Below are 12902 nucleotides of genomic sequence, written 5' to 3'. Positions count from 1 at the left end.
ACTTGAGCCTTCCCACATGGAGACAAGTAGAAATGTGTTAGATGAGTGGCACACGCACCACTGGCTCCCGGAGCAGGCTGGCCTCAGGCAGCTTAGTGGCTCTGCACACAGTCTCCAGATGTGTGAGGGAGGCTTCCAGGGCAGGCCTTGGCTGGTCCTGAGTCAGCACAACATCTGGTTTGATGCTTTTCTCATTAATCAAACCCAAATCAGACCATGGAGATAAACACTTGTCAAAAGGACAGAGTGGGGTTTGTTTGTTTGTTTTTGAAGGAACATGCCAAGTGCTTAACTAACACTTGTGTGACTCAGCCAGTTTTTCATGTTGGTGGAAATCTACACTGGTGTTGTATCTTTTGGAGCACATGAAGGTGCATGCCCAAGACTGGGGGCAGGCTTCGTGTTTTATTGTATCTCAGTGGATTGGAGCTAGGGCCAATGCCCCTCTCAGTAAAAAAGCTCTGGATCAAGCAGGACTGCCAAGTGGTTTACACAGCTATGGCTTTAGATTGGTAGGCTCCTCTCTTCACGCCCACCTGGTTGGGATTTGTTTTAAGACTGAGATAGAACAATTCTTATTCTAACCTTTAACGTTGTTCACCGGAGCCTTGGGTGGGCCTCCAAGTTTAGTTTTCTACTCCACAAAAGGTCTCCAAAGCTCTTTTCTATAAGGTCAGCCATAATACTGGTACCTGTTTGCCAATGCTCCCTATCTCCCTAATGATTAGGACTGGTCAGAGTATAGAGGTAGCAAGTCAGGAAGTCAGTGGTTATTCTTTTACTAACTGTACAGGAAACCAGAGCTTCCTGGGGAACATCCACAGGGCAATGAAAGTCCTGACCTTTGCCAATTAGGCCAGCCTGAAGTATCTGGGTACATGTTCTCTTACTTGCTTGTGGTCCTTGGATGGTTTCTACCAAAGCCTTAATCTTGTAAAGAAACATTTATTGTGCATTTGACTATGAGATTTGGAGCTGGGCTCCTGGCTGCACAATGAGGTCAGTAACAGAAACCGTGGGCCCAGTCATGTTCCCAGGAGGAGGGATGCAGAGAACAAAGGGAATGCATACATGGTTCCGGAAGGAAGTGTGCTGGACAGGGTCCTCAGCAGCCAGGGAAATGCTGCTGAGCAGAATGAAGAAGAGGATCAGGTTGGTGAAGATTGAGTCATTGACGATACGGTGGCACTGGAGGCGAAACCTGTGTGAGGTGGAGGAGAAAAGAAGAGAAGCATGTCAGGAAGGCAAGGAAAGCAGCTCTCTAGGTCTCAGGAGCCTCAAGTCCTCCTTTCAGCCTCCAGAAGGTATTTGTCAGTTTGAGGAGTGGATTCTTCAGCCTGAAGTCTTACTGATGCTGGGGAACAATCGCCACAGCCCTGCCCCCACCACAAGGCCTGTCTACACAAGACTTTGCTTTTCTAAAGCCCTTTCGCTAATAAACCAGGCGGTGAAAGACAAATACCATATGATCTGACCTCTAAGTGGAACCTAATCAACAAAACAAACGAGCAAACAAAATATAACCAGAGACATTGAAATAAAGAACAAACTGACAGTAACCAGAGGTGAGGGGGTAGGGATAATGGGGGGAAGGGTTTTCAGGAACAACTATAAAGGACACCTGGACAAAACCAAGGCAGGGTGGAATCAAGGGAGAGAGGTGGGGATGGCTGGGGTGAAGGGGAGTGGTGGAGAGTAAATGCAGACAACTGTACTTGAACAACAATAAAATAATTTTAAAAAATAAAAATAAAAACATTTTAATTGTGAAAAAATAAAGCCTTTTCACTGACAGTAAGCTTTTCACATTTTAGGGGATTATATCTGAGACCTTTCAAATACCTCTGTGACAGTAACTGGCTTTTGTTGGGGGACTCCTTTTCCCCATCATTAAAAGACCCACTTTGAGATCTATTTCATATTTTTATGTACAGAGAACAACAGAGCCACCCAGAGATGTGGACTGCAAGAGAATGGCTGAACTTACACTCCACTGAGGTGATTTACTCTGTGTAATAGTTTCAAGGTGTACAATTCAATTCCATACCTAAGCACAATTAGAAAGTACTACATACATACTCTGGGCACTCACTGCTAGTACCATAAATGCTATACCCTCAAATGCCAAGAGTGCTCATAAGCTATCTCATCTTGACAATTTAGAAAGGAAATATGGGTGATGTCATTGTTTTCATTTTATAAATAAAAAGAATGAAATCTAAGAGCTTGCCCAGAAATACAACCTGTAGAGTACAAGAATGAGGGCTTGAAAAAACCTGGCTTCAGACCTCTGCTCCTGACACTGTGGCTGACTAAATGCTCTGAAAGACCTTACTGTTGAAGAAGCACCAAATCCTTGAAAAGGCAAGCTCTTTGAGACAATTCTGTTTTTTTTTTTTTTAATCTTCACTTGAGGACATTTTTTCATTGCTTTTAGAGAGAGTGGAAGGGAGAGAGAGAATCATCCATACATGAGAGAAGCATCATTTGGTTGCCTCCCATATTCATCCCTACTAGAGATCACACATACCCAGACCTGGGGCCAAACCTGCAACCGACACAAACCTGACAGAGAATTGAAACCACAACCTTTCAGTTATGGGATGATGTTCCAACCAATTGAGCCACACCATTCAGGGTGCCAATTCTGGTTTCATGATAGTTAGGAGAAGTCTGCAATGACCATCCCTTCAAACAAGCAAACAAACAAACAAACAAACAAACAAATCCTTTGACCTAGGGCCTGTGTGGTAGGGAGCCAAGAAGGGCAAAGCTGCCAGCAGCAGCACTGCTATCAGGAAACTTCCTTAAGCCAGGTGCATTTGGAAGAAAGCTTCCCCACAATAATTTGGGCCCAAAGGAATCTCACCAATTAATATGCAGTACTGAGCCACAGTCAAAGATCATTAAACACAGAGGAAAATAAGCCACTAAGATGGAAAATCAGAAAAAAACACAACAAATAAGTGATTTAGACTCTTCCTCTCCACCAAACACTGTGAATATTAAATATATCAGATACAGAATATAGGGCAACTGTATTTGAAATATTTAATGAAATAAATGTCTTGATCACAAAGATGATAAATTAATTGGTAGTTGTTAGCTATAGACAGATGAATCCAGAAAATCAAGCAAGGAATGGAACTGCCTGAAATGAAAAATATAATAGTCGATATAAAAACTGATTTAACATAGACAAAGTTGAAGAGGGAATTAAGAAACTGGAAGATATATTTGAAGAAATTTCCCAGCATACCAAAAGAGAGATAAAGAGATGAAAGATATGCAAGACACATTAAGAGATACAGTGGGCAGAATGAGGTCTTACGTATGTCTAATTAGAGTACCAGAAGGAAAGAATAGAGAGAATGAGAAGGGACAATATTAAAAGATTATGGCTGTAATTTTTTAAGAATTAGCAATTCTATTTTAATTTTCAATGTCACTCAAGAACTGAACAAAAATACAAATCCATACACTTAGGAAGCATGACATATCCCCAGCAAGATAAATGGGGGAAAAAGTCCATGTCTAGACACATTGTAGCAAATCTGCACAATGTCAAAGGCAATGGAAGATGGTAAAAGCAGCTAGAGATAAGGGGCAGATTACTGACAAAGAAATGATAGTAGGAGTCAGGAAAAACAGCCGGTCTCACAGTGGAGTAACACATTTAACATGCTGAGGGACAAAACCTGTCAATATAAGATTGTGTACATGTTTCAAGAATAAGAAATGAAAACAATTATAGATAAACAGAGAGAGACCAAATGAATTTATCATAAGGAACTTCTCAAGAATGTGCTTTAGGACACCTGAAACTAATATAATATCATATGTCAACTGTAATTAAAAAGAGAAAAAAATAAATGTACTGTAGGAAGAAAAAAATGACTGCAGAAAGATGAACTGGTGAGTTGTATGTAAATCCAAATATATACTGTCTATATAATAATACTGATAATGTCTAACTTGGGTTAAAAACAAAGATCAGGACTAAATACCAATCAACAATAATAGGTGAGGCAGGAGGGATTGAGAGGAGTTAAAATAGTCTAAGCTCCCTCTATTTTGCATGAAGTTAAATATATTGTTTGCCTTTAGACTTTGTTAAATTAAATAGACTTACTATTACCAAGAATATTCACCAAAAGAATAGAAATAGAATTTACACATTTCGAAAAATGAAGAGAAAAGTAAATACAGGCCTTCTAATTCAGAATCCAGAACTCTTTTCCCTAAAAAGAGATAAGGGGCAGATTACCTACAAAGAAATGATAGTAGAAATGACAGCTTATTTTAAAGCAGATAGTACATTTAACATGCTGAGGGACAAAATGTCCCTCTCTCCACACAAGTTGTAGGGAGTTGGGGCAGTCCCAGGCTCCACCCAGAGGTTGGCACCTGCTGGCCTTGGATCGTGGAGAGGGCACAGGCCTCCCTGCCCCACTATTCTCACACACCTGTTGTTGGGGCTAAAGATGAAAAATGCACTGGCTTCAGGCATGGGCACTGCCTTTTCCTTGAGCTGCAGCTCAGAGAGTGGGCGTGGGCGTGGGCCCACAGGCATCTCAGGCTCCTCCTCATCGTCTTCTCCTGAAAGACAAAAAAGCATGTTCTAAATAACTCCACTACTCCCAGTTATCTTCACCACTGTGCTGCCTACTCCAGATCCCTTCATACTGACAGGAATCAAGATGTCATTTGTATTTCAAAAGACAGAATAATAACCAGGACAGACACTCAGCTCTCTCCCTGCAGGCACTGCTGGAGATCATCCATGTTAGAGAAAGACTGTCCTGGCAGCACACAATACAGAGGCATTTAAGTAAGGTGACTAACTCATGCCAGTTTTCCCAGGATGGTGCTGGTTTTTAAACTGAAATTCCTACAACCCAGGAAACCCCTCAGTCCCATGCAATTTGGAATGGTTGATCATTCTAACTGTAATGCACTAGGAAAAGGAGACCAGGTGAGACTAGAGCATTGCCAGGTAGGGAAAAAGATATGGCTCAGTTGACTTGTGGGATCCCTTGCAAACAACTGATATGGGAAACTTTGAAAAACCTCTGTTTAACCTTTATTTGCCCAGGCCCCAGGCGCCCTAGAGAGAATGATGGGGCCGTCTGGGAGGGCAGGTGGCCAGATAGTCAGTAGGGCTGGGACTAGCACCCCTGCTGATAGAACAATTGTCACATTCTGCTTCTGTATCCCACATTTATCAAGTAGACAGGAAGACCCCTAATCTATATATTCCCCAAGAATACTTTGTTCGGGGCTCAGAATTTGGAGACTGACTCCTCTGGGCCTGTGCACATAAAGGAATAAACCTCGTACTCCAGAATCCCTCGGTGTCTGGTTGCTTCATTTTCCTATAACATAACCCCATCTTTGTACTCTCTGCATACCTGGATGTACAAAAAAATTATGACCGAGCAGTTATGCTGACCACAACGGACCCTTCCTTCAAATGTCTAGACACTTTGTTCTTCCAGCCAGTGGCCACATATAATGTGGACCTAAGGTAAATGACTTCTCCCTTTGTTTGCAAGCTTGGTGCACATGGAAGGAGACCAGTGCATGCCCTACTTTGATCAACTGCATTTAAAATGTTTGGAAGGGGAATGGGAGTTAAGACATGGACTCCTCAGCCAATACCTTGATCTAAATCTTGGCTCTGTTTCTTTCTGGCTACAGGAGTTTTATTTAGTCCCTGTGTGCCTCAGTTTTGCCACCTGTAAGACTGGATAATAGTTCATATGTACCTTGGAATGGTTCATATAGCATGTTACCTATTGTTTTTACTATCTATACCAATGGGAGAGAGACTCTTATCTGTAAATTAGTGCTTAGCATCTTTCTCAGCCTGAGCTTTGCCTGCCATTATTCTCTGACAGAATTTCCACTAACATCACACTATTTTCTGAACACTCACCGTACTGGGTTGAACAGTGCCCACAACATTCATGCCCTCCCGGGGCCTCAGAATGTGACCTCGTTTAGGAAATAGCATCTTTGCAGATGTAATTAGTTATGATTAGGTCATACTGGACAAAGGGGTGCCCTAAACTCAAGGACTGTTGTCCTTCTAAGGAGAGACAGACACACATAGGGAGGAGGCCATGTGAAGACAGAAGCAGAGATTGGAGTGAAGCAGCTACAAGCCAGAACACCAAGGACTGCTGGCAAGCAGCAGAACCTAGGAGGAGGCAAGGGGGTTTCCTCTCTAGAGTCTTCAGTAGTGTGGCCCTGCCAACACATTGCCTTCAGATGTCTTGGTTCCAGAGCTGTGAAGGAATACATTTCTGTTATTTGTGGTAATTTGTCATGGCAGCCCCAGGAAATGAATTCACTCAATGTGGGCTTTCTCCTTTCCATGCTCTCTCCCTAATGGAACTGTCCATCAACTCCCTCTCTGCAGAGCTGCAAGGAAGAACCCCCACTTCAGATAGCATCATTCACCTGGCTTTCCAGAGAACCTGGATTCCAGGGAGCAGTAACCTGTGGGTTCCAGCAACACCTTCGGCCTCCCACAGTTACTCAGGAAACAGTGCCTTAGATGCTGATTTTAAATGAGCCTGTTCTACCTCTTTCTGTGCTGAAAACTGTGGAGAACAAAATCATGCCTGGCACATAGTAGCCCTTATTTCTTCATGATTAAACTTCTATACCAACATTATCTCTATAGAAAAGGGGAATTCTGCATAAGAAGAGGTCAGGGGGAGACTAAGCTGGCTGGAAAGATAGTTTGGTAAGTTCATCTATGGACCAGCTATGCTCTGCATACTCTCCTCTGGTTAAAAGGAAGACACAGGAAAAAAAAATGCCTGATACAGAATGTGGTTCTTTATCAAGCAAGAAGTGTTGTGGGACTCAAGGGTTTTTGGAGGACCAGCAGAATCTAGATTGAGTAAATCAGATTCTTTCCCTAGAGTAATTAGAGCTGACCAGCAATGCAATCAATATTGTCAGCAGAAGAGGGGCGCAAGATAAAAAATTGTGTACAGGCCAAGGGTTGAAACTTTCATACCAAACCTGGGCATGTAAAAGAAAGGCAAAATCTTTGAGTAAAAGCAAAATAAGCAAAACTAGAGTTTGACCTAAATCAACTAGACCTAGATATCAATATTTACAAGTGAAATTTAACTAAGAATCTTAAATTTCTTTTGAGCTGTTTGTATTCTTTTCAATTTTGCTCTGAATGACCCAACCCTTTCCTGTTCATATCTTAATCATTTGTGTTTACAGCAAACATACTTACTAGCTTTGTGCTTTCCTGAGATCCTCATGAGGGATTGGGCCTGCTCTGCCCTGCACTATTCTGCCCTGTGCACCTGTTCTGACCCAGCCCTGGTCTCTCACCCTGGCCCTGGCCTTTTTGTCCTCTCTGTTCCAGGTACACAAGTCTCTTTGGATTCCTCCCCAGAAATCGTGCATTTTATGCAGAGGTTCACACTTGCCATGATCTCCACCAAGTAAACTCCTTGTTCCAATTTCCATGCATCTGGTTCAGGTTTCTGTATGACTTGCTCAGCTTTCAGCCCAAATGTTGCATCCTCAAACAGGTCTTTACGGACCTCACAGCCAAAGCAGCAGCCCAGTGACTCAAACATAGCCCTCAGTTTTGGTACCTGATGTACCTTTCCGGGTGGCTTACTTTTTTGCTCCTTGTCTATCTCCCAACCAAAATGTCAGCCTGCCACAGTGCCTGGCACACAGTAGGTGCTTCCTAAGTAGTTACTAAGTGAATGAATGTCTCCAAGGATTTTTCTAGCTCTGGGTTTATAACAGTATTATGGTGTTGGGAACCTTGCCCCAGGTCTCCAGCACCTGGCCTTTAGCTAAAAACATTGCGTTGATTACCAGAACCTGTAATCAACAAGGACTTTCAAAACAACCTCCGGCTAGCATCCCTGTGCATGCACTCCACAGGCTAATCAGTTACAGGCACATGAGGTGTGCTTGCGCTCCACAAGCCAATCAGCTACAGGCACATGAGGCGTGCTTGCGCTCCACAAGCCAATCAGCTACAGGCACATGAGGTGTCCACGAGTACAAGTTATACCCAAGTAACCAATAAGCAGACCCTCCTTTGTCTCAAGCTAGCCAATAGCAAGCAACTTAATCTCCTTCCTCTCCCTCCTCCCCTATATATATATATATACCCAGTTCGGAAAAATAAAGTTTGCAGCTTGATCAGAATCTTTTGTCTTGCTGCTATTCTTTGCGCCTCTTGTCCCCCCAACCCATTTGTTCTAGGTAGGTGGTCGAGCTCCAGTTGACTGCTTTGCGGGCCAGAGCATTATGGTCCTGAAATAACTTCTTCGCTCTCCAACTCTCTGAAGTTAAAGGCCAGGCCAGACCATCCTTGCCCATGAAGCCTCCCTGACAACCTCCCCCCCACCTCACTGCTCTTCTCAAACCACCTGCAGCAGTTCAAGTGCTCCCCACAACATCTGGTCCTGTACTATACATTCTCTGGCATAATTCACATTTCTTCTCCACTGTGCTTATTAGTTTTAAGTATTAATGACACTTAAGAACATGTGTATGTTCACTCAAATTAATTAATCAATTAAATAAGAGCACAATCTTGGCACAATGTTTTCCTTCCTGAGCAGGTAGACATTTCTAAACTTTAGTGTATACCAGCTTGGTATAAACAAAGGTCAGGACTAAACACTAATCAACAATAATAGGTGAGGCAGGAGGGGTTTGAGAGGAGTTAAAATAGTCTAAGCTCCCTCTATTTTGCATGAAGTTAAATATATTGTTTGTCTTTAGACTTTGTTAAGTTAAATAGACTTACTATTACCAAGAATATTCACCAAAAGAATAGAAATAGAGTTTACACATTTTGAAAAATGAAAAGAAAAGTAAATACAGGCCTTTCCAACTGGCTAAAACCAACTGGTGAGCTTTGGAGATTAAACCCAGAGGGAAGGACTGACTGGCCACTGCTGGCCCGGATAGCCACTCTGCAAATTAGACATAGGCCTCTCCTTTTGATACAGGGTACAGCCAAGGGGGAGGAGGCCCAAAAAAGATTTGTAATGGTGTCCAGAATTCAAAGTGTATAGGAATATTGGAGAGACATAATAAGATGTCCTCACCCCTTCCCCCACAGGTATGAGTTGGGGGAAGGAACAAATAGAGCCAGGGCCATTGAGAGCTGTTTTGTATAGCAACAGTTTTGCAGCTAACCTCTGGAATGATTATTTAACATATCTATAACTTTTAACTGGTTTCATAGATATGTTAAATAGCTGTGGCCAAGTTTTGATCCAGGGAGAAGGGAGTGACTTCTACCCAGGATGTAACTAGGGGCTGCACCCCTGAGTGAGAGTGCCTGTGTGAGCTTGGAAAAGATTGGCTCCGGGACATGAAGGGAGAACTGCCCAGGTGAAAGGGAAAACCATGCAGCTTTGCCAGAATGGAGATCCCTGCTGCCAGTGAAGAAGAAAACCACATGCTTTTGGTGGAGTGAGAACCCCTGCAGCTTTGGTAGAAGAGGCCCACGCAGCTTTGGGGCGCACCCTTTGGCCGCGTGGCCTGGAAAGCAAGAGAGACTTTGACTAGAACTTGGTACAAAAGAACACTTGCCAGTGGACCGTGAGAGAGTGCCACATAATTTTGGATTAACTCGAGGGCCTGCACAGTGACACAGCCTACGGTGCCAGTGGCCTGAAACACAGATGTGTGTTCGTTTCCTGACTTACGGTACCCAGAGTTGGGACAGTGGGAGAAGGGAGCTCTGTGTGGGTGTAGGTGTATACCCTAAAAGACTTTGATATTTTGGTGGAGGCATTAAGCCTAAATAGCATTAAATAAACATTTTGTTTCCTTTTCACAAATCTCTGGCATTGAGAGATATCTTTCCAATTGGCGGCAGACAGAAGAGCCCAGTAGATATTAGTATTCTGTCCTTGGGAGGGGCCCCTTATTCTATAGCAGTTTTTGGCATCCCTAGGTGGGCCAAATATTGCCCCCCCTCGGACCTCTTGTTCCGTAACACTTTGGGCATTCACATGAGGGCAGAGGGCAGAGGCCCTGGTCAGCAAAGTGCAGGCTGCAATTCAACCCTTGCTTGGTGGCTCCACACATGACTTTGGGGGCAACCTGGACAAGTAAACGCAAAAGCCTGGAGAGAGGGACAATGGCAAAGGGAGACAGTAGTGAGCAGGCAGAGAGTGTGAGGGTTCTCTGGCACTGTCCCTTTTCTCTCTGGAAGTCTGGTGGAAAGTGAGGCAGGACAATGCTCCTCAGAGCTGCCTCCCAAGGAGCACAGGAAGCTATGAAAACAGAAGAGGAAGTAATTGGAGGACAACAGCAGATCAGAAGAGAAGCAGGCAAGAAGGAGACAGTGACAAGAACACAGACCACAAGTCATTTGACCTTGGCGGAGTCCCTGGGGTGTCTGCTGCACTGTACTAAGGGAGCGTGGAGCTGCTTTACAGAGGTGGAAAGGGGGACAGGAGGTGGGAGGAGCTGGGAAGCAGAGGCTTATTCAGTCTTGGAGGAGGAGGCGGGGCATTCAGAACCATTAGTTTTAAGACCACTGTCCTTGGGTAAGAAAATGGAAACCAGAGATAGTTAACATATGAGAGGGTTGCTTAAAAGCTGGCATTAAAGTCTGAGTGGTGGTGGTGTGGGGGAGGGGAGTGGCTGAGGCAGGACAGCCTTAGTTTTCTATGGAGCAGAGGTAGGAGAAGCTTGGGACCACAAGAAACAAAGGCCTGGGTATGAAAGAGAATGGAGAGGGGTGGCCATTTGAATGGAGAAAAGGACACACATTAAAAAAAATCTAAAGAATCCTGAGGAATCAGCAGAGTATGGAAATAGCTTTTCAGTTAAAAGCAAAACCTTGCCAAGAATTCTTAGAGCTGGGTCAACAGAGAGACATGTCTATGATGGCTGATATGATGACAATAGTATCCTCAAGAGTCTTTTCTCCCCTTGACCAGCTTCTTTTTTATTTCATTACAGCAACAAAGAAGAGAAAACTTGGGAGTATACTTAGAATGAGCAAATTGGAGGTTATTGTCGTAGGTGTGTGTCTGCCCCCTGCCATGTAAAGAGAGCAGCTGTGTGCAGGGAGGTCGCCTCCTGAAGCCTCAAGCACATGGGACAGACTCTGCTCAGGGCCAAGACCAATTTGTTTTATTACTGTCTTTCTTTTTGAACCTTAATGATAACAATCCTCCTTATAATAATCCTACAAGTAGAGAGACTTGCATGATGGACCTCCATGCCTAGCTCCAATAAATATTGACAGTTTGCCCATATTGTTTCATTTACTTCCCTTCCCCATTTTTTTAATTGGACTATTTTAAAAGCAACTTCTAAATATTTTGGACTCTAGCTATAAAAACTTCGGCATTTTAAAAATAGAACTATGATGACTAATACTAATACTATACTAATAAGATTAACAAAAACTACTTTAAATCATTTAGTTTCCAGTCCATATTCAATTTCCCCAATTATCTAAAAAAGTCATTTTAAAGTTCATTTATTACCCTAGACCAAACAGACCAAGACAAAATTCTCCCATGGCAGTTGGCCAATATTTGTCTTTAAAATTCTGTAACAGTTTCCACCCAGAATGGTTTTAAAACTTCAAAAGCCTTAGTGCCCCGCATCTGGAGACACCCTTCTTGCTCTCTTGTGCCAGTCCCAGCAGGCCCAGTCCTGTTTCCCTGGCAGAGGGAGGTGGAAGAAGGAAGTGACCACAGGAAGCCTGCTTCCCAGTACAACAGAAAGTAGCCACTGGTGTTCTTACAGAGAATCCACCAGAGAACCAACTAACGCAGGGAGTGGAGGAAAAGCAAAAGGAAAACCTAGCTTTGCTTGTAAATGCAGAAACCTGTCAGACACCTAATGTGGTTACCAACCCAAATACAGCCAAACCTACACAGAGAAGGAAATGTCATTGAAATCGATAGTCCCTTGATTGTGTGTAATTGACTGCAAGCTTGAAGCTGGTGATAACATCTTCATTTGTAGGTGAAAGGAAGGCAAACCCAGGGCTTGCCCAGGATGTGGGGTTCAGGAAGTAGAGAAGTGACTCCTGCAGGAAGGCCTAAGGAACTCTGACATGTAATCCCTCCAGAAGGAGACTGCCTGCCAATTTACATATCAGATGGAAGATAAGAAGACTAAGTTGGTACTAGCCCTTGTTATAATCAGAGTCCTGAAAGCACTTCACAAGCGACAAGTGGGACATCTGTGGTGGCAGCTGTCCTTGTACTCAGCACTGCCTCCTGAGTAAGGACCAGACAGATTTGGAATTTACTATTATTATTTAGTGTGCATAATGCTGCAACATATGTTCTACTAATAAATTATATAAAGTTAATAATGACTTTACAACATAGGATATAATAAAATCTCAAATACACACAGAATCCATCTTCCAAAGGACATGAAAGCACTGCAGAGACATAATTTAATTTATTTAATCTTATACTATTATAAGCAAACCAAGAATAGAGTTTTCCCCCAGATGAAAATTGGTGACACTTAAGTACAAAGACTGGAGACATTCAGCGATGCAAGAGACTTTTAGAGGAAAACTGGAACCATTGGTCCCTAATATGTGGTTAGTTTCACGTGGCTTCAGAATTTGGGTCTCTCCCTGCCCACCAGGGTTAGGCAGTGAAACTGTACCTGTAGTTTCTGGGTTGGGGTAGACACTCTTATCTTCATTTTCACTGGGCTGGAGGTCGTCCATGTTGATCTAGGCAGCCAAGGGAAAGAGGAGGAGGAGTCCAGTTAGGTATGCTCCAAGTTTTAAAGGCTTGGAGTAGCTCTGAAATACATTATAGTCAGTGGCTGAGCTGTTGACTCAAAAATACATGCTCATTACTTTTCACAGACCCTCAAAATATTAGCAGAAG

General features: G+C 43.2%; 1 protein-coding gene across 18 annotated transcripts in view; it reads right to left on the bottom strand.

Moving 5' to 3' along the window:
• The window catches only part of CACNA1C (calcium voltage-gated channel subunit alpha1 C), a 657076-nt gene that overhangs the window by 110872 nt on the left and 533302 nt on the right, over positions 1-12902 (bottom strand). For all 18 annotated transcript variants that reach the window (XM_053662750.1, XM_053662779.1, XM_053662780.1 and 15 more), the window contains 3 exons: positions 12673-12742; positions 4467-4599; positions 1072-1201 (listed from right to left, as the gene is read on the bottom strand). In XM_053662750.1, coding sequence (XP_053518725.1) covers positions 1072-1201; positions 4467-4599; positions 12673-12742 — 333 coding nt within the window. The remainder of the gene's footprint in view (positions 1-1071; positions 1202-4466; positions 4600-12672; positions 12743-12902) is intronic.

The sequence above is a fragment of the Artibeus jamaicensis genome, unplaced genomic scaffold (genome assembly GCF_021234435.1).
Source record: "Artibeus jamaicensis isolate MK-2021 breed Jamaican fruit bat unplaced genomic scaffold, CSHL_Jam_final contig_1028, whole genome shotgun sequence".
In the NCBI taxonomy this organism is placed as follows: Eukaryota; Metazoa; Chordata; class Mammalia; order Chiroptera; family Phyllostomidae; genus Artibeus; species Artibeus jamaicensis.
This window is presented reverse-complemented; position numbering and strand designations above follow the sequence as displayed.